We start from the raw sequence: 16,419 nt of genomic DNA, 5'->3' as shown, positions 1-16,419 counted from the left end.
CCATCCAGAACCGGTAACGCTAACCGAGTTTCAGACTTACCAAGTTTGGCGGTAACAGCTTTCCCGTGAAGGCGGCCAAGCTCTAGAACTCCCTGCCTCATGAGTTGAGAGTAGACCAACCATATCTATAGCTTTGAAACAACTATATCAACCTGCTCAACTCTACTGACCACTAGCCACATTAGAGAAACCTGCCTCCTATGGCTGTCTTGGTCTACCCCTCGCAATCCAGTAAATGAGTATCTAACCTGTTCACAACCTGTATATTTGCTATATTGTCATAGTTGTTCCCACATTGTGAAATGTTGTCATAACCTGTATATTTGTGATATTTTTACATTTGTTCTTACATTGTGAAATATTGCCACACTGCCTTTGTAATTCTACCTGTAATATATTGTTGTACTTTGAATTATTTGTAACTCTGTAAGCTTTGCACCATTTTACTGCTGCACGCTGTTACCCTTGGGTGTGGTGCGCATTAAAAATAAATAAAAACAAACAAATGGTATGCTCACAGAGGCATGCAGTAGAAAGATATACACACCCAAGAGCTACTCTCAGAAGCACAGCCACCAGTGGCTCAAGTGGTAAGTGCTTGTGCTTTGTATGCTGCAGACCCGAATTCTACTCCAATGTCTGGTATGTCCTGGGGATGTTTTTTTTTTTAAAAAAGGTTTGATTGAAAATGGGTTTGCATTTCACTGCACCATCAGCCAACAGCTAATGCCCCTTCAATACCTGTGTTCCCACTAACAGTGCCTTTGTTTTCTGCATTCTGGCCTTGGTAACACCCATACAAAAGCTTGTCTCTCTGGCCTCAACTGACTGGAATAAACTAGGGGAAAAAGTGTAATCTACGGGTCATGGTTGATAAGATAATTGCACTGGGCTGGGACTCAAACAGGACACCTTCTCAAGGTGCTGTGAGATCACCACCACCCCCTACACAGCAAGCAAACCTGTATCAGCCTCTCACCAGCAACTGAATGTGTCACCTGCTTGCCACACATAGGAGGCTCCAGTAGGTGCATTAACCCATTGTTCTGTCGACCCTCCTTCCGCTGAGAGCAGGAAACTGAATTTCCATGTTGCTTCCTTTGGCACATTAGATCTATCTTTCTCCCCAATTCAGAGGATGTATTGTTTCACAGAGAGATGATAATCATTGTGAGGTGTGAGCCACTAATAGCTAAGCAGGTCAGTTAAATCTTTTTGTCATTGTTGTGTGTCGATATGCGCAGGGCATTCTTCTGTCCTCTGCTACTGTATGCTTTCTTATTGCAGCTTCTTCATGATTTTTAAATGTAATCACTCTGCTCTTAAAAGTGAAAGATTTGAAAGACTCTTGCTGTAGCAAGCCTTTCCCACTCTTTGCCCTGGGGGTGAGAGGGCCCATTTCTGCCTTCAACTTCCTCAATTTTGGAGTGGCTAGCTCCACCATTGACAATCAGGGCCTAATCCTGGAGGGAAACGGGCAGAGGTCTGCAACCTCGTCCTCCACGTGCCCCTAACGCTCACAAACAGGACCACAGCCCTATGTCCTATGCAGCCCCTCTGGTGCCGCCACCCACACAGCTTAGGATCTGCGCTCTTCCACATAGGCCTTGCGACCTAGGCCCCAGAAAGTGCCATAGCCTGCTTTGTAAACCTTAGTGATGGTGGCCTAGGTGAAGATGAGCTTGCTGGAATACTGATGCCTTTTTCCTCCCAGAAGCCACCTGGGAGCATAGTAAAATAAAGGGGTGTGCCTGCTCAGTTCCCTCTGTTCAGGCTCTGCCTAAGTGCCATTAGTTCTGGGCTCTCCTGGCAAATGTATCCATTAGGGAGAGAGCTAGGAATAGGATGTCTCTTTCTGCAGGCACAATGGGGAAGTGTCATGATCTCTGCTTCCAAAAGATCAGGACCTGCCCGACTCCCTTGGAAGCAGACTCATAACCCCGGTTCCGAGTGCCAGCCAGTTCCAATTGGGACCTTTTGGACCCTGTCCTGGCGCCAGTGGCACCAGGCTCATAAAGATGCCCAGTCCCAGCGCTGGAAGCGCCGGGCTCATAATGCTTGGGTGGACTTACCTGCAGCAGACCATGCTGCTTACTTACCTGCCAGTTGAACCCCTGATCCTCTTCTGTTTGGGACTACTTTTCCTGTTGGGTGGGGCAGGAGCCACTCCCTAGGTTCAGAACACTGGAACTCTTCTGGAAAGCAGGAACTCTTTTCTTACCTAGGCGTGGCTGTGGAAGGAGACACCTAAGCACTACAGGAGGCTATTTAAACCACACCCGATGGATGAATCTTGCTTTGTGTTATTCTGCATTCTCTGCAGCAGAATGCTCATCGTGTCTTCTGCTTCTGATCCTGGGCCTAAGGGAACAAAGGCTTACCATCCTGGAATCCAGTCTTCAGCAGCACCTGTAAAGACAAAGAAAGAACAGGTTAGCACTATGGTCTTCAGTGGCAGCACATCTCTTACCTGGTCCATCGGCTGTCACCAACGCCTCGCGCTGCATTCCGGCATCTGAAAGACAAAGGCTTACCTACTCTTCGCATGCTCCGGAGGTCTTCGCACTGCATTCCGGCATCTGAAAGACAAAAGCTTACCAGCTCTTCGCACGCTCCGGAGGCCTTCGGCGCTGCATCCCGCATCTGAAAGACAAAAGAAGGTGCGTTTAAAGACATTGGGCAACTTTATTACTCACGTGCCATTCCTCCTTCCCACGCCGAATCCAGTGGGTATTCCAGCACCCTTCAGCTTCTCTAAAGCTCCGAACTTGTACCTGCAAGATAAAAGGGACAGTTAGTGCGCATCGTGAAGCAGGCTACAAGCGCTTACTTACGTGCTTCCAGGCGCTTCTATTCCTCACGCGGGTTCGATCCTCAACTCTCATCAGCCCGCCATCCTCCATAGCCGGAACCCTGCAAAACAAGAGATATCATTACAAAAGACTTTTAAGACATTTGAAGTGCCCAGAACTTACCGTTCGTGCAGTTAACGACGGACAGCAGTCCTCTGAGGTCAAGAGGCCTGCACCCTTATCCAGTGAAGAAACTGGTTACGGCACCCTGCCCCGAGGCAGATGGAGAGCTCGGCGTTCACTTACCTAAGGTGAGGGCGTTAACCTTTGGGGTTCTACAGGAGAAGAGAAAGGGAAGAGGAGAGAGGCACCCAATAACCCCAGTTCATTAATCCCATATTTTCTATCTGCAGACATCTTACTCTTCGAGTCAGACATACAGTGCACAGAGGTCCAGCCCAAAGAGCCAACCGTGTGTTACACATCACCTTTGAAGATACGGCATTCACCCAGTCAAGACCGGCGCCTCCGCGGATCAGGTGAGCGTTACAGAACACAAAGCCTACCGCAAAACTCCCACCCAGGCGCTATGGAAACCTCGGATACCGACCAGCTAGCCCAGTTAATTGGGGAACTAAGAGCAGAAGTGCATGCAGCCCGTCAGGAAACGAATGCTCTAAGAAGGGAACTGATTATTTCCAAGGAGCGAACAGACGATCTCGCTAGACAATTGCTACAGTCACAAGCCGGACAAACTCCGTTACCTGCATCAGGGGCAAATCTTCCTTCAACATCCTCTACGAACCCAGTGCAGATCAACCTACCTGGGAATGTACCTCTGGCTCCGCCCGAACGATTTTCTGGTGACCCAAAGAGGTTTGCAGTATTTATTAATCAGTGCCGGTTGCACTTCTTATGCCGGCCAGCAGCCTTTCCAACTGATCAAGCTAAGGTAGCTTTCGTGCTTTCGTACCTTAGTGGCAATGCGGCAGACTGGTCGATCCCTCTAGTTAATCAAGATGATCCGGTTCTCCATGATTTTCAAGCTTTTCAGCTCAGTATGGAAAAACTGTTTGCAAGACATTCACAGGGGTAGGCCTTGGACAATGAGCTCCTTTCATTGCGACAGGGTAATCAAGACCTTTTGGCTTATATTGCGTCTTTCAACAGACTGATAGTGGAAACTCGATGGCCTGAGGACAAAAGGATTACGCTGTTTTATAGAGGTCTACGTGGAGAGCTCAAAGATGTGTTAGCCCAAGTAGTGAATCCCCCGCAAGACTGTTCGGACTACATTGACTTAGTCGTTCAAATTGACCACAGACTGCAGAACAGGAAGGCCGATCGTTCCAAGTTTGATGCTCGAGTATTTTCCAAACCACCAACTCCTACTAAAGGAGTAGACTCCGGGGAACCGATGCAAATAGGGGGCCTGAAAGGACCACTAACACAAAAGGAGCGGGAAAGGAGAAAACAGCTGCAATTATGCCTCTATTGCGGAAACTCGGGACACTTTCTTCGAGACTGTCCGGTGAAACCAGCCAAGAAGGCAGTAGGAGCTGCAGTTACCAGTGTCACAAACTCCGAGCAGGGAAACGACCTCGCCCGACAAGAATAGAGGTCCTCTTGCCGAGCGTTAAAACCAGTTCCGTGACTTCGCATTTCGTGATACCTATGGTCCTCATTAGCCCTGAACATCCGGATCGATTACATGCGATTGAAGCTTACGTCGACAGCGGTGCCATCGGCAATTATGTGGATCATGAAATGGTTTTGAGGATGAATCTGACTCTTTGTCCAAAGGCTGTAAAGCACGTCTTTACTACGGTGGATGGTACGGAGATAGCCTCCGGACCAGTAACGCATACCACCCAAGAAGTGACGCTAGTAAGTCAAGATGGACACCATGAGAAGATCGTGTTCGATGTGATCAAGGCCCCTCAGTTCCAGATTATTCTAGGAATTCCTTGGTTAGAGAAGCACAATCCTCAGATCGATTGGCGAGCAAGAACGGTTCAGTTTCCAGAATGTGTCTCTACTTGTCACCCTCGACCTGGTGTTGCACTGGCAGCAATTTCCTCGGAGGCTCCCCAGTTACCTCCTGAATACTTAGAATTCCAAGATGTTTTCCGGAAGGATCAGGCTAACTCTCTACCTCCTCATAGGTTTTATGACTGCCAGATAGACCTGATACCTGGATCTACTCCTCCTTGTAGTAGAATGTATGCCCTCACCGAGCCTGAGAATCTTCACCTCCGACAATACCTGGATCAATACCTAGCGAATGGGTTTATTCGTCCTTCCAAGTCCCCTGCTTCCTCAGCTTTGTTCTTCGTTCCAAAAAAAGAAGGGGACCTTAGAACTTGTATAGATTATCGCGCCCTGAACCAGATCACCGTTAAGAATAGATATCCGTTACCTTTGATCCCTGAACTCCTGGACCAAGTCAGAAAAGCATGCATATATACAAAGCTGGATCTTAGAGGAGCCTACCACTTGGTACGAGTAAAAGAGGGCGATGAATGGAAGACGGCCTTCCGCACCAAGTATGGGCTATTTGAATATCAGGTCATGCCCTTCGGACTTTGCAATGCCCCTGCCGCCTTTCAATATTTTATGAACGATGTCCTCAGAGAGCTCATAGATGTGTGTGTTGTTGTTTACATTGACGACATCCTGGTTTATTCTTCATCGGAAACTGAACATCGGAAACACGTGAAAATGGTCCTCGAGAGATTGCGTCAACACAAACTTTTCGCTAAGTTGGAAAAATGTGTTTTCAACGTGACTGAAGTTGAATTCTTGGGATTCATATTATCACCTAGCGGAGTGCGTATGGATTCAAAGAAGGTCGATGCAATTCTCAAATGGCCATCGCCATCCTCCGTAAAAGGTGTTCAAAGCATGTTAGGCTTCGCTAACTTTTACCGCAGGTTTATCCCCGAATTCTCTCGAATAGTCCAGCCCATCACCGCCTTGTTAAAGAAAAACAAACGTTTTGAATGGTCTACCGAGGCGGAACAAGCTTTCCAGAATTTGAAGACTAGATTTATCTCTGCACCGATCTTAAAACATCCTCGCCCAGAACTCCCCTACATCGTTGAAACTGATGCTTCGAGCCTTGCCATGGGGGCAGTTCTATCACAAAAGGACCCAGTAACCAATCAGTTGCATCCCGTGGCATTTTGGTCCCGCAAATTCTCGCCTCCTGAAATCAATTACACTATTACTGATAAGGAACTTCTAGCTATCAAGTCTGCCTTTAAGGCTTGGCGGCATTATCTTCTGGGGGCCCGACACACCGTTACTGTGATTACAGATCACCGAAACCTGCAATATTTGAAAACCGCAAAAGCTCAATCCTCTAGGCAACTCCGTTGGGCACTATTCTTTGCCGAGTTTGACTTCATAATTACCTATCGACCTGGTACAAAAAACGGTAAAGCTGATGCCCTTTCTCGGAAGGGAGTGGAAGAACATTTGATCAATCCTAAACCTGTACCTATCATTCCCGAACAAAGAATTCTAGGTGTAATCGCCACACAATCCATAGAGGAAGTTAAGGATAAAGCCAGGCTACTGGTAACTCCAGCAGACATACAGAATTGGCATCTGCAGGGAAAGGACTTTACGGTGAAGGACAACCTATTATATTTCCAAGAACGGTTATACCTGCCCAGCACAGATTTACAGAAAAAGGTAATCTCTTGTTATCACGATTCTTTAATGGAAGGACATCCGGTATGACCAAGACCTCGGAAAAGATCAAGCGCTACTTCTGGTGGCCGTCTTGGAAAAAAGATATCAGAGACTTTATAATGTCCTGTGGAGTATGCGCCCAAAACAAGAGTCAAAAGGAAAAACCAGCCGGCCTCTTACGCCCTATTGACATCCCGCCTCGCCCTTGGCATACGCTTTCTATGGACTTCATCACCGATCTACCTCCATGCTCCGGATACAATACGATCCTAGTAATCGTGGACCTATTCTCCAAGATGGCGCATTTCATTCCACTCAAAGGCTTACCAACAGCAGCAACTCTGGCCCGAGAATTTCTCGAAAACATCGTCCGACTGCACGGTTTTCCTTCAGTTCTAATTTCGGATCGAGGTAGTCAATTTATTTCTCATTTTTGGCGAAGTTGCTGTCGGTCGGCTCAAATTGATGTGAGACTTTCGACCAGCCACCACCCTCAAACCGACGGCCAAACCGAGAGGACCAATCAAACTCTGGAACAGTAGTTGCGCTGCATGCTACAACAAACTGAAAAAACTTGGAAAGATATCCTTTGGATAGCCGAATATGCCTACAATAACTCTGTCCACTCGGGAACTGGGAAAACCCTGTTTTTTCTTTTATACGGTAGTCACCCTCGAACCTCGGAGTTGGATCCACTCCAAGATCTTGGAACACCAGCAGTAGACCACCTGCATTCTACAATCACCCAAGCCTTTAAGGAAGCCGTTTCTCACCTTCAAAGGGCTAAAGAACAATACAAGAAAGGAGCAGACCAACATCGGAAGGAAGCCCCCCAATATCAAGTAGGAGATCAAGTCTGGTTATCCACCAAATATCTACCTCTAAAAGGACCACGCACATTCAACCCAAGATACCTTGGTCCCTATTCCATCACTACCATAGTAAATCCAGTAGCGGTCAAGTTGGACTTGCCCCCTCACATGAAGATACATCCGGTCTTCCACGTCTCTCTATTAAAACCCGTGCAACCTCAAACCCGACTAACTACATCTCCAAAACCCATTCTAGTTGATGGAGAACTCGAGTTTGAAGTCAAAAGCATCCTGGATTCCAAGATCTCCAAATCTAAACTATTTTACCTGATTGACTGGAAAGGCTACGGTCCCCAAGAAAGATCCTGGGAACCTGCAGAATATGTCCAAGCGCCTCGTCTAATCAAAAGATTTCATCGAACATTTCCTAACAAGCCCAAACCCCCGGAGAAGCCCGGTTTGGGAGGGGCCTTGAGGGGGGGTGCTGTCATGATCTCTGCTTCCAAAAGATCAGGACTTGCCCGACTCCCTTGGAAGCAGACCCATAACCCCGGTTCCGAGTGCCAGCCAGTTCCAATTGGGACCTTTTGGACCCTGTCCTGGCGCCAGTGGCACCAGGCTCATAAAGATGCCCAGTCCCCGCGCTGGAAGCGCCGGGCTCATAATGCTTGGGTGGACTTACCTGCAGCAGACCATGCTGCTTACTTACCTGCCAGTTGAACCCCTGATCCTCTTCTGTTTGGGACTACTTTTCCTGTTGGGTGGGGCAGGAGCCACTCCCTAGGTTCAGAACACTGGCACTCTTCTGGAAAGCAGGAACTCTTTTCTTACCTAGGCTTGGCTGTGGAAGGAGACACCTAAGCACTACAGGAGGCTATTTAAACCACACCCGATGGATGAATCTTGCTTTGTGTTATTCTGCATTCTCTGCAGCAGAATGCTCATCGTGTCTTCTGCTTCTGATCCTGGGCCTAAGGGAACAAAGGCTTACCATCCTGGAATCCAGTCTTCAGCAGCACCTGTAAAGACAAAGAAAGAACAGGTTAGCACTATGGTCTTCAGTGGCAGCACATCTCTTACCTGGTCCATCGGCTGTCACCAACGCCTCGCGCTGCATTCCGGCATCTGAAAGACAAAGGCTTACCTACTCTTCGCATGCTCCGGAGGTCTTCGCACTGCATTCCGGCATCTGAAAGACAAAAGCTTACCAGCTCTTCGCACGCTCCGGAGGTCTTCGGCGCTGCATCCCGCATCTGAAAGACAAAAGAAGGTGCGTTTAAAGACATTGGGCAACTTTATTACTCACGTGCCATTCCTCCTTCCCACGCCGAATCCAGTGGGTATTCCAGCACCCTTCAGCTTCTCTAAAGCTCCGAACTTGTACCTGCAAGATAAAACGGACAGTTAGTGCGCATCGTGAAGCAGGCTACAAGCGCTTACTTACGTGCTTCCAGGCGCTTCTATTCCTCACGCGGGTTCCATCCTCAACTCACTTCGGCCCGTCATCCGCCATCGCCGGAACCCTGCAAAACAAGAGATATCATTACAAAAGACTTTTAAGACATTTGAAGTGCCCAGAATTTACCGTTCGTGCAGTTAACGACGGACAGCAGTCCTCTGAGGTCAAGAGGCCTGCACCCTTATCCAGTGAAGAAACTGGTTACAGCACCCTGCCCCGAGGCAGATGGAGAGCTCGGCGTTCACTTACCTAAGGTGAGGGCGTTAACCTTTGGGGTTCTACAGGAGAAGAGAAAGGGAAGAGGAGAGAGGCACCCAATAACCCCAGTTCATTAATCCCATACTTTCTATCTGCAGACATCTTACTCTTCGAGTCAGACATACAGTGCACAGAGGTCCAGCCCAAAGAGCCAACCGTGTGTTACACATCACCTTTGAAGATACGGCATTCACCCAGTCAAGACCGGCGCCTCTGCGGGAATCAGGTGAGTGTTACAGGAAGACTCAGAGAACTGCATGCCCGAGACATCTGTCCTTGTCCTTCACTCATTGTTGTGTTCCCCAACTTCTAACTCTCTGCCAGGCCAGGCCTGTTTCTTTTACTGCCACCCCCTGACCCCTCCTCTTCTACCTACTTCAGGCTCTATTATGCCTTCTCCTTTTTTGCATTCTTCCATGGCCCATTGAAAAACAATGCAGGCCGAGCTAAGCCTCATGAAGGACATCTACCAACAAAAGATGCTTTCCTCACTTATGGGAGGTGCTGTGAGACGAGTATGAATGTCTAACATTTAGAACATTTCTAAAAACCCGTCTCTAACTCACTAGCTAAACAGGAAACTCTGCTGGAGGGAAACAGCCATCACAACCTAAACCTAATGAACCAAAACTGGATACAGGTGGCCGCTTTGGTTATGTCACAAAATACAATAAAAATGTTTTATCAAAAAACTGGATACAGAAAGAAATAAAGCACTTTAACGCAGGCCACCATAGAAGAATCTGAGCCTTGCTAAACCAACATAACCCTCAAAGAGAAGGGCACAGACCACCCTCACCACGAACCCTTCTAACCTTCCAATATCCTGCATACTCACCCTCAAACACCACAATAAACTCACATGTACCTCTAGCATAGCAGAAACCTGAAGCAGCCACAAACTGCACACAATCTGCAACTCCCTCTAAACCAAACACTACAGAAAACCAAAACACAACCCACACCATACACAAAACAGCATCTAACCACTAACAACTAAAAAACAAACCCAGCACTCAGTGTTTGGGTTTTTTCCAAACTGAAGCTACCAACAGCACATCAAATCTCTCTTGCGCTCGCCCTCTCGCTTCCACTAACCCTCCCGGAGACAATGAAAATGTTAGCAGTGCATGAGAGAAATCCGTACATAACACTGATGATGGGTTATAGTTTGAGAGAGGCTATTCTCAGCTGTGGGTCCCTTGCTCTCTGCACAATTGGGAACCAAGCTGCACCTCACTGATGAGGCCCAACCAGGTCGAAACATCTCTAGGGTTGCTTGCGTTTCCGTGCAGAGGTGACCTGGCCTAGCAATTCAGGCTGGGCTGCTCGCATTGGTTGCAGTACTTGACCGATATGGCTGAACCCCTTTTGCAATGGTGCAGGCGGGCTAAAAAACAGTGACGTGGAAGGTTGCCCAGAGCAGTGCCAGTGGTTCAGATTAATTCAAAGACCTTCCACCCATCGCTTTTTTGCTTATGGTCCGAGATGCTGACATGCCGAAGGGACTAAAAAGACGAAGGCTGCCATGTCTCCCAGAATCCTCAGCCATGTCCTTGCTGTTGGATGTGACCAAATAAACAATATGGAGGATAGCACAGGGGCAAGGCCCGGGTCGTGGAAGCAAGACCACGCAGAGCAACAGATGTTTGAATCCCGGATCTGCACTTGCTGTTACTACACTCAGCAGCCCTGGCCATGCCCGGACGACAGAGATTATCCAACATTCCTCTGCACCTGGAAGCTACTAGCCTCGTACAGCAGGTGGGAGGTGGCCAGACAACGCATTGCAGGAAGTGCTAGGCCAGGAGGGCGCGGCCACCTACTGCAGATAGAGCCGAGTTCATTCTAAACGGAGATGTTCCCGGCGCACCAGACGCAAGCATAGTTCATGCATGCGGTAGGCACAGCAGGGCCATCACGGAGAGGTAGCCATCTTCCATCCCCACTGATACTCGCACATAGCTCCCACTGCCCTGACTCTCCGCTCAGCGCTAGCATGCGGTTATCTCCCTAGAGCAACGCGGTCTAGCTGCAACCATAATTATGGAGCGCCTTGCACACCGCAACGACCTTTCGCTATCCCCCGCGATAAATGCGGCCTACAACACATACTCTGCACACTACTTCCAGCGTTAGAATGCAGCTATCCGCCCCTAGCTGCACACATACAGAGTGCACACACGCACTATTTACTGCTCCGACAATCTCGACTGACCTGGACTCCGGTCCCCGAGGGCGCTCAACCTACAGCACGCTGAGACCGTGCCAATAGTGAAAGGCGCTATACAAATGTCTATTAACATAACAGTGTCAGGAGCCACAGACCCTCTGTGTGGTAGCCACATGCAGTATGAAACAGCCCACAGATTGCCCGTGTGGCGGCTAAATGCAGTGTCAGTGAGCATACAGACCGGCTGCCTCATGCAGCCCACAGGCCGCCCATGTGGCAGTGTGCCTCATGCGGTGTGAAGCAGCCCACAGGCCGCCCGTGTGGTAGCTGCATGCAGTGTCAGGAAGCACACAGGCCGGCAGCTTCAAGAAGCCCGTGTGGTAGTGTGCCTCGTGCGGTGTGAGGCAGCCCACAGGCCGCCCGTGTGGCAGCTGCATGCAGTGTCAGAAAGCACAGGCCGCCCGTCCGTGTGGCAACCTCAAGCAGCACAGGCCGTCCGTCCTTGTGGCAGCCGCATGCAATGTCAGGAAGGCCACAGGACGTCCGTGTGGCTGCCTCATGCGGTGTGAAGCAGCGCACACGACGTCTGTGCTGTAATACACTTCAGCGCCACGGCAGAGCGTTTCCTCACAGGGTTAATGGTAATTGCAGGGCGGGGAGACACACCCAGCACAGAGGCCCGGACCAGGAACACTCGCTCTACCCCTCCCTCCCGAGTCCCAGCCTGCCAGGCCGCAGCTGCAACCCCGAGCCGCGGCACCGGAGCCTACGAGACCCCCCCCCCCCGACCCCAAAGCAGCAGCATGTCGGTCTCGGAGGAAGTGGACGGGCTGGGGGGCGTCTACCGCCCCCAGTATGGCTGTAAGTGCGGGCTAAGGACTTTTAAGGGGGGAGGGGTGCGGAGAGGGGCGAGGTCTACCTGGGAAGGGTGGGAAAGTGGACCGAAGTAACGCAAAGAGACAGTGTGTGGTGATGGGGGTGGTGTAGGGGTGCTGCACCGCACCCCCCTTTAAAGTTAAGATGTTGAGGGGCTCCACCCCAGTCAGTAAATAAAATGTCTCCCGCCGCCACATAGTGCCTGCTGTCGAAGCCCCCTCTCGCAGCGCCCCGTCCCCGGAAAGTGAATGCAAGGCGCGCTGGCTGCAGAGCGCCCCCACCCCCGGTGCCAGGAGCGGGCTGTGTACCCCTCTCAGCCAAACGGGGGCGACAGGTCCCAACACGCCCCTCTCGCGTCTTGGAGGGAAACTACAGCGGTACTTCGCCAGTGTTTATGCACCCTCCCGGGGCTGTGGGGCTCACAGGCTGTGCCAGGGCGGGGTGCGTGCAGCTGGCGTGCATGCAGAGACGCGGTGTGTGTGCGTGAAGCATGTGGCAGAGGCTGCCTCTCCTATAGCTCCCCCTCGCCTCTACGCGCTAAGCTCCGCTTCCCCCACACTCACGTCTTCGTTAACCCCCCCCCCCCCCATTACAGCGTACGTTTGTTCCCACGCTTTTTGAGCGCAGTACCTGCCCGTATTTTGCAAGAGCCCTGCTTACGTCCTAACCCTACAAGCAGTAGGAGAAGCTCCACCCTCGTCTGAACGCAGCAAGAAGAGACTCTAGAACTTGGCTTGCGTCTGAAATGTGCCCCCACCAGAGGGTCACATAAACTGGGGGCTTTCCGGCCTATCGCCACTCTGTCTGCTGGGGGGCTGGTGACCCGCCCCCCAACACCCTGGGTGACTGCATCACTCAGCCACTTGATTCCAGCAGCGTCCGTGGCCATGTTGGAGCCTATAAACTCAGGGCGACCACCCCCGCCCCTCTGGTCCGGACCAAAGCTTTATTTCCCTAAGGGAGAGTAGAGGGGAAACCCCTCACCCACTTCTCTCTCTCTCCCTGGCATAAACCTCTTGGCATCTTGGATCAAGCTGCGCCAGCCTACATCACCCCATCCCCCCTCCCTATGGCTCAATGACATTTGTGATGTCATCTTTGATGTCATCAATGATATTTGTGACATCATCTTTGATGTCCTGGGTGTTAGTCTTAGCAGTGCACGGTGGTGGCGCGAGTTATGGTTGCTTATCTTACCATAACTGGCGAATTTCAGGGATTTTTCGGTTTTACTTGGAACCATAACGTCCCTTTAACAAAGTTTTTTTCACTGAATTTCATAGGTTTTTAGTAGCGCAACTTAACCATAATGTCTATGAACATCTGACTTAATTGCAGACCTTCCGGAGAGTGCCACATGACCATATGCTGGCGCACAGCATGATGACGTGTCCGAGAACCCGTCCACACTTCACGATAAGATCTGTGCTTCGCAGACAGTTCAGAACTGCATTTTCTACTGATCTAGGAACTTTCAACTTCAAAATTTCCCTTGCACAGCTCCAACACCTATTCCTACTCATCCATTAACAATCTAGTACACAGTACATACTTTTAGCAAAACTGCTATTTATCTTAAAATGGCATCAGCTAAGGCCATCCCTCCTCCCCAAGAGACACCACCGCTGCTGTAATCAAGGAGCATGAGAAACAGTGCCCCCTACCTTAGAAATAACACATGCGCAACATTTTCCCTTGTCCACCTACCCCTCCATATTAGTGTTTGATGCCTCTTGCTTCATTTCCCTCCACACCTTTTGTTCTAACCTCTCCTGCCAAAAAAGAAATGCATCCAAAAACAACAAAAGAAATGTTCCTTTAGGAACCACCTCCCACAGTTAAAAAATAGAACTAAAAAAAACGTATAGACTCCATCTACTTTATATTTCTCAGTAAAAGTACATAGACTCAATAAGATTTTCCAACAATTGCATTTTGTGTTATGCTAATGGCAATATTGGGGGTTTATCCTCTGTTCCAAGGACTGGAACGGTGGATACCGGCTCAGCAGCCCAAGTTATCAGCCCAAGCAAAGCAAGGGTGGATAACAAGGTCTCTGGACCATTATCCCCCCCATTCCAGCCCCTGAAATGGGGGATGAAGGCCATTAGCAGCCTAGGTTCCCAACGCGGGAACCCGTGGTACTGAAAAAGAGGATTTTTCGTCCTACACCGGGACGCCTGTGGCGTCCTGGTTTAGGAAGGAAAATCCTTTTCCAAGATGGCCACCATGGAAATGGAAGGCATGGTTTCCATACAGGACCCCTCTTCGCTTTCCATGCCAGCCTGCAGAAGGCAAAAAGAGCACCCTATGATCATATTACCATGAGCACATTTTTCTTCCCTTTCAAATCTATCCTAATTTCGAATAACTTTACCACAAAGCCAGTCCCAGGTGGACATGGCCACTTAATCCTATGTTTTTTCCCTGCTGGTCATGGCCAGAAGCAAGATTGTCCGGATCATGACCTTATTCAATGACCCGGACATTCTGGCCACTGTCCATGGCCACAGGCTACCCCTCAGTCACTAAAGCTATACCGCTATTTTTTTTGTCAAATAGGAAAAAACTGCCACATTTGCAAAACCATGCTTGTAGATCCTTGCCAATGCGCCTTACGCGAGTTTGCTGGAAATCCACCCACGTTTTATTTTTTTGAAACTGTCAAATGAAAGCACATAACAATCGTCATAAAAAGCTCTGCACAAAATCCCACCAAACTTTGTAAACTCATTCGAAATCAGGTCAGAAATCCCATCCTCATCACCCCTCATCTCCCAGAGATTATTTCATAAATTTGACCAGTGCAATGCTCAGAAAATATTATTGTCCTGAGGGTTCGGCCATGTATTTTTATACATTTGTTGATCTATCGCAAACATTTCCAATTCACCTTTCCTCACTTTTCCTCTTTTATAAACATGTGAAATCTGGCAGCAGGCCCCGTCTATCTTGTGCTATTCTTATACATTGCTGCATCGGCTTAAGGTAAACTGCCCCGACGTCACTAAATCATATGCCCCGCCCCTGAGCCTCACATCACCAAACCTAGTGATATTCTCCACCTTTCGCGGTGACGTTCCTCGTCAGCATAGCCAAACGCGCCCATAATCACCTACGTGAAGTGACGCAGAACCCAAAAATCAACACACATCAACTCACAACGCAACACGTCACAATTCGGAATATTAAACCGTACTTTAAAAGAAAACAACAACACTGTACAATTTGTAAAGGACTTTTATTTCACAATAAACGCTCTGAGAACATCTGACTATTGCCATATTCAATCAAATTGCAAATTTGTTTCTTCGCTCGTGATCCAAAATGTTTATCGTGAGGCACGTGTTGTTTTTTTTGCGTACACAAGGTGTTCGTTTTCGGTAAAAGAAGCGCTTGGGTCGCACAGTGAATTCCAGTGCTTCTGCATTAACTTGGGCCTAGACCACCATAAAGGATGTTATGTTGCTCCTAATCTCTAGTACAGCGTAAGGACATATGGGCCCATGGCGATCGACAGTCACTGTGATCCAGTTATGCACAACGATCTGCAGCTGCCGATTAATAAAGCCGTCAGTTGGCATCTGGAATCGATGACAATCACAGAATGGCAGAATGTATCTGTTTTGAAAACATAAAAGAAAATGTGTCTCACTACCCGAACTTGATTACAATTTATCTATTGACTTATTAATTTGGCATAGAGTTTAAACTAACGATTAGCACAGACATCAAACAATCTCAACAGAAGGAAAACAACGTGGAAAGTGATAAACAATTCGAGATGGTCATACATGACATTTTAATTAAATATTAGCGTTGAACCTGGGGGAACCGAGTGGTGTCTACATGCACCTCGATGCTGGACTCCCCAAAATCAGGTTAAAAAGACAACCACAAACAAAGATTGTACTTGCGTTTCATTGCAATAAGCCACACAGAACAGACAAATAGAGTGTAACCCAAAAATAATCTTCAGATAATAATTTAATGCTCGTTCCGGTATACAATCGTCAAAAATCAAACTTACATTATATTCACCATTTCCATTCTCTTGGCGTAACTCAGACCATAACGCTCACTGCGTTTGCACCAACGATTCTTCATAAACTAAATTTACATGTTCCTTACACACTTTTGGAATGCATAACCTTATCATATCTTCATTATTACAAACCTCCTTTCATTGAATTCCTGTTGGAATGGTCCCTTTCTCTCAAGGTCAAAAAACAATTGAACCTTATACTGTGTGTCCGATGCGTGGGCTTCCTTAGCTCGCAACCAAAAATTCAAAGCTGGTGACCTTCCCTCAGAATCAAAATACATTCTTACTTTGCAACAACTTGCATC

The 16,419-nt window shown here is 48.6% G+C and overlaps 1 protein-coding gene across 1 annotated transcript in view; it reads left to right on the top strand.

Moving 5' to 3' along the window:
* Positions 1–11,892: 11,892 nt before the first annotated feature.
* The window catches only part of IQGAP1 (IQ motif containing GTPase activating protein 1), a 473,401-nt gene continuing 468,874 nt past the window's right edge, over positions 11,893–16,419 (top strand). Inside the window, exon 1 of the mRNA XM_069625145.1 lies at positions 11,893–12,054. Coding sequence (XP_069481246.1) covers positions 11,997–12,054 — 58 coding nt within the window. The 5' untranslated portion in view covers positions 11,893–11,996. The remainder of the gene's footprint in view (positions 12,055–16,419) is intronic.

This window comes from Ambystoma mexicanum, chromosome 11, assembly GCF_040938575.1.
Source record: "Ambystoma mexicanum isolate Mex_15411 chromosome 11, UKY_AmexF1_1, whole genome shotgun sequence".
Taxonomy (NCBI): Eukaryota; Metazoa; Chordata; class Amphibia; order Caudata; family Ambystomatidae; genus Ambystoma; species Ambystoma mexicanum.
Note: the sequence above shows the minus strand (reverse complement) of the source record. Positions and strands in the feature narration are given on the sequence as shown.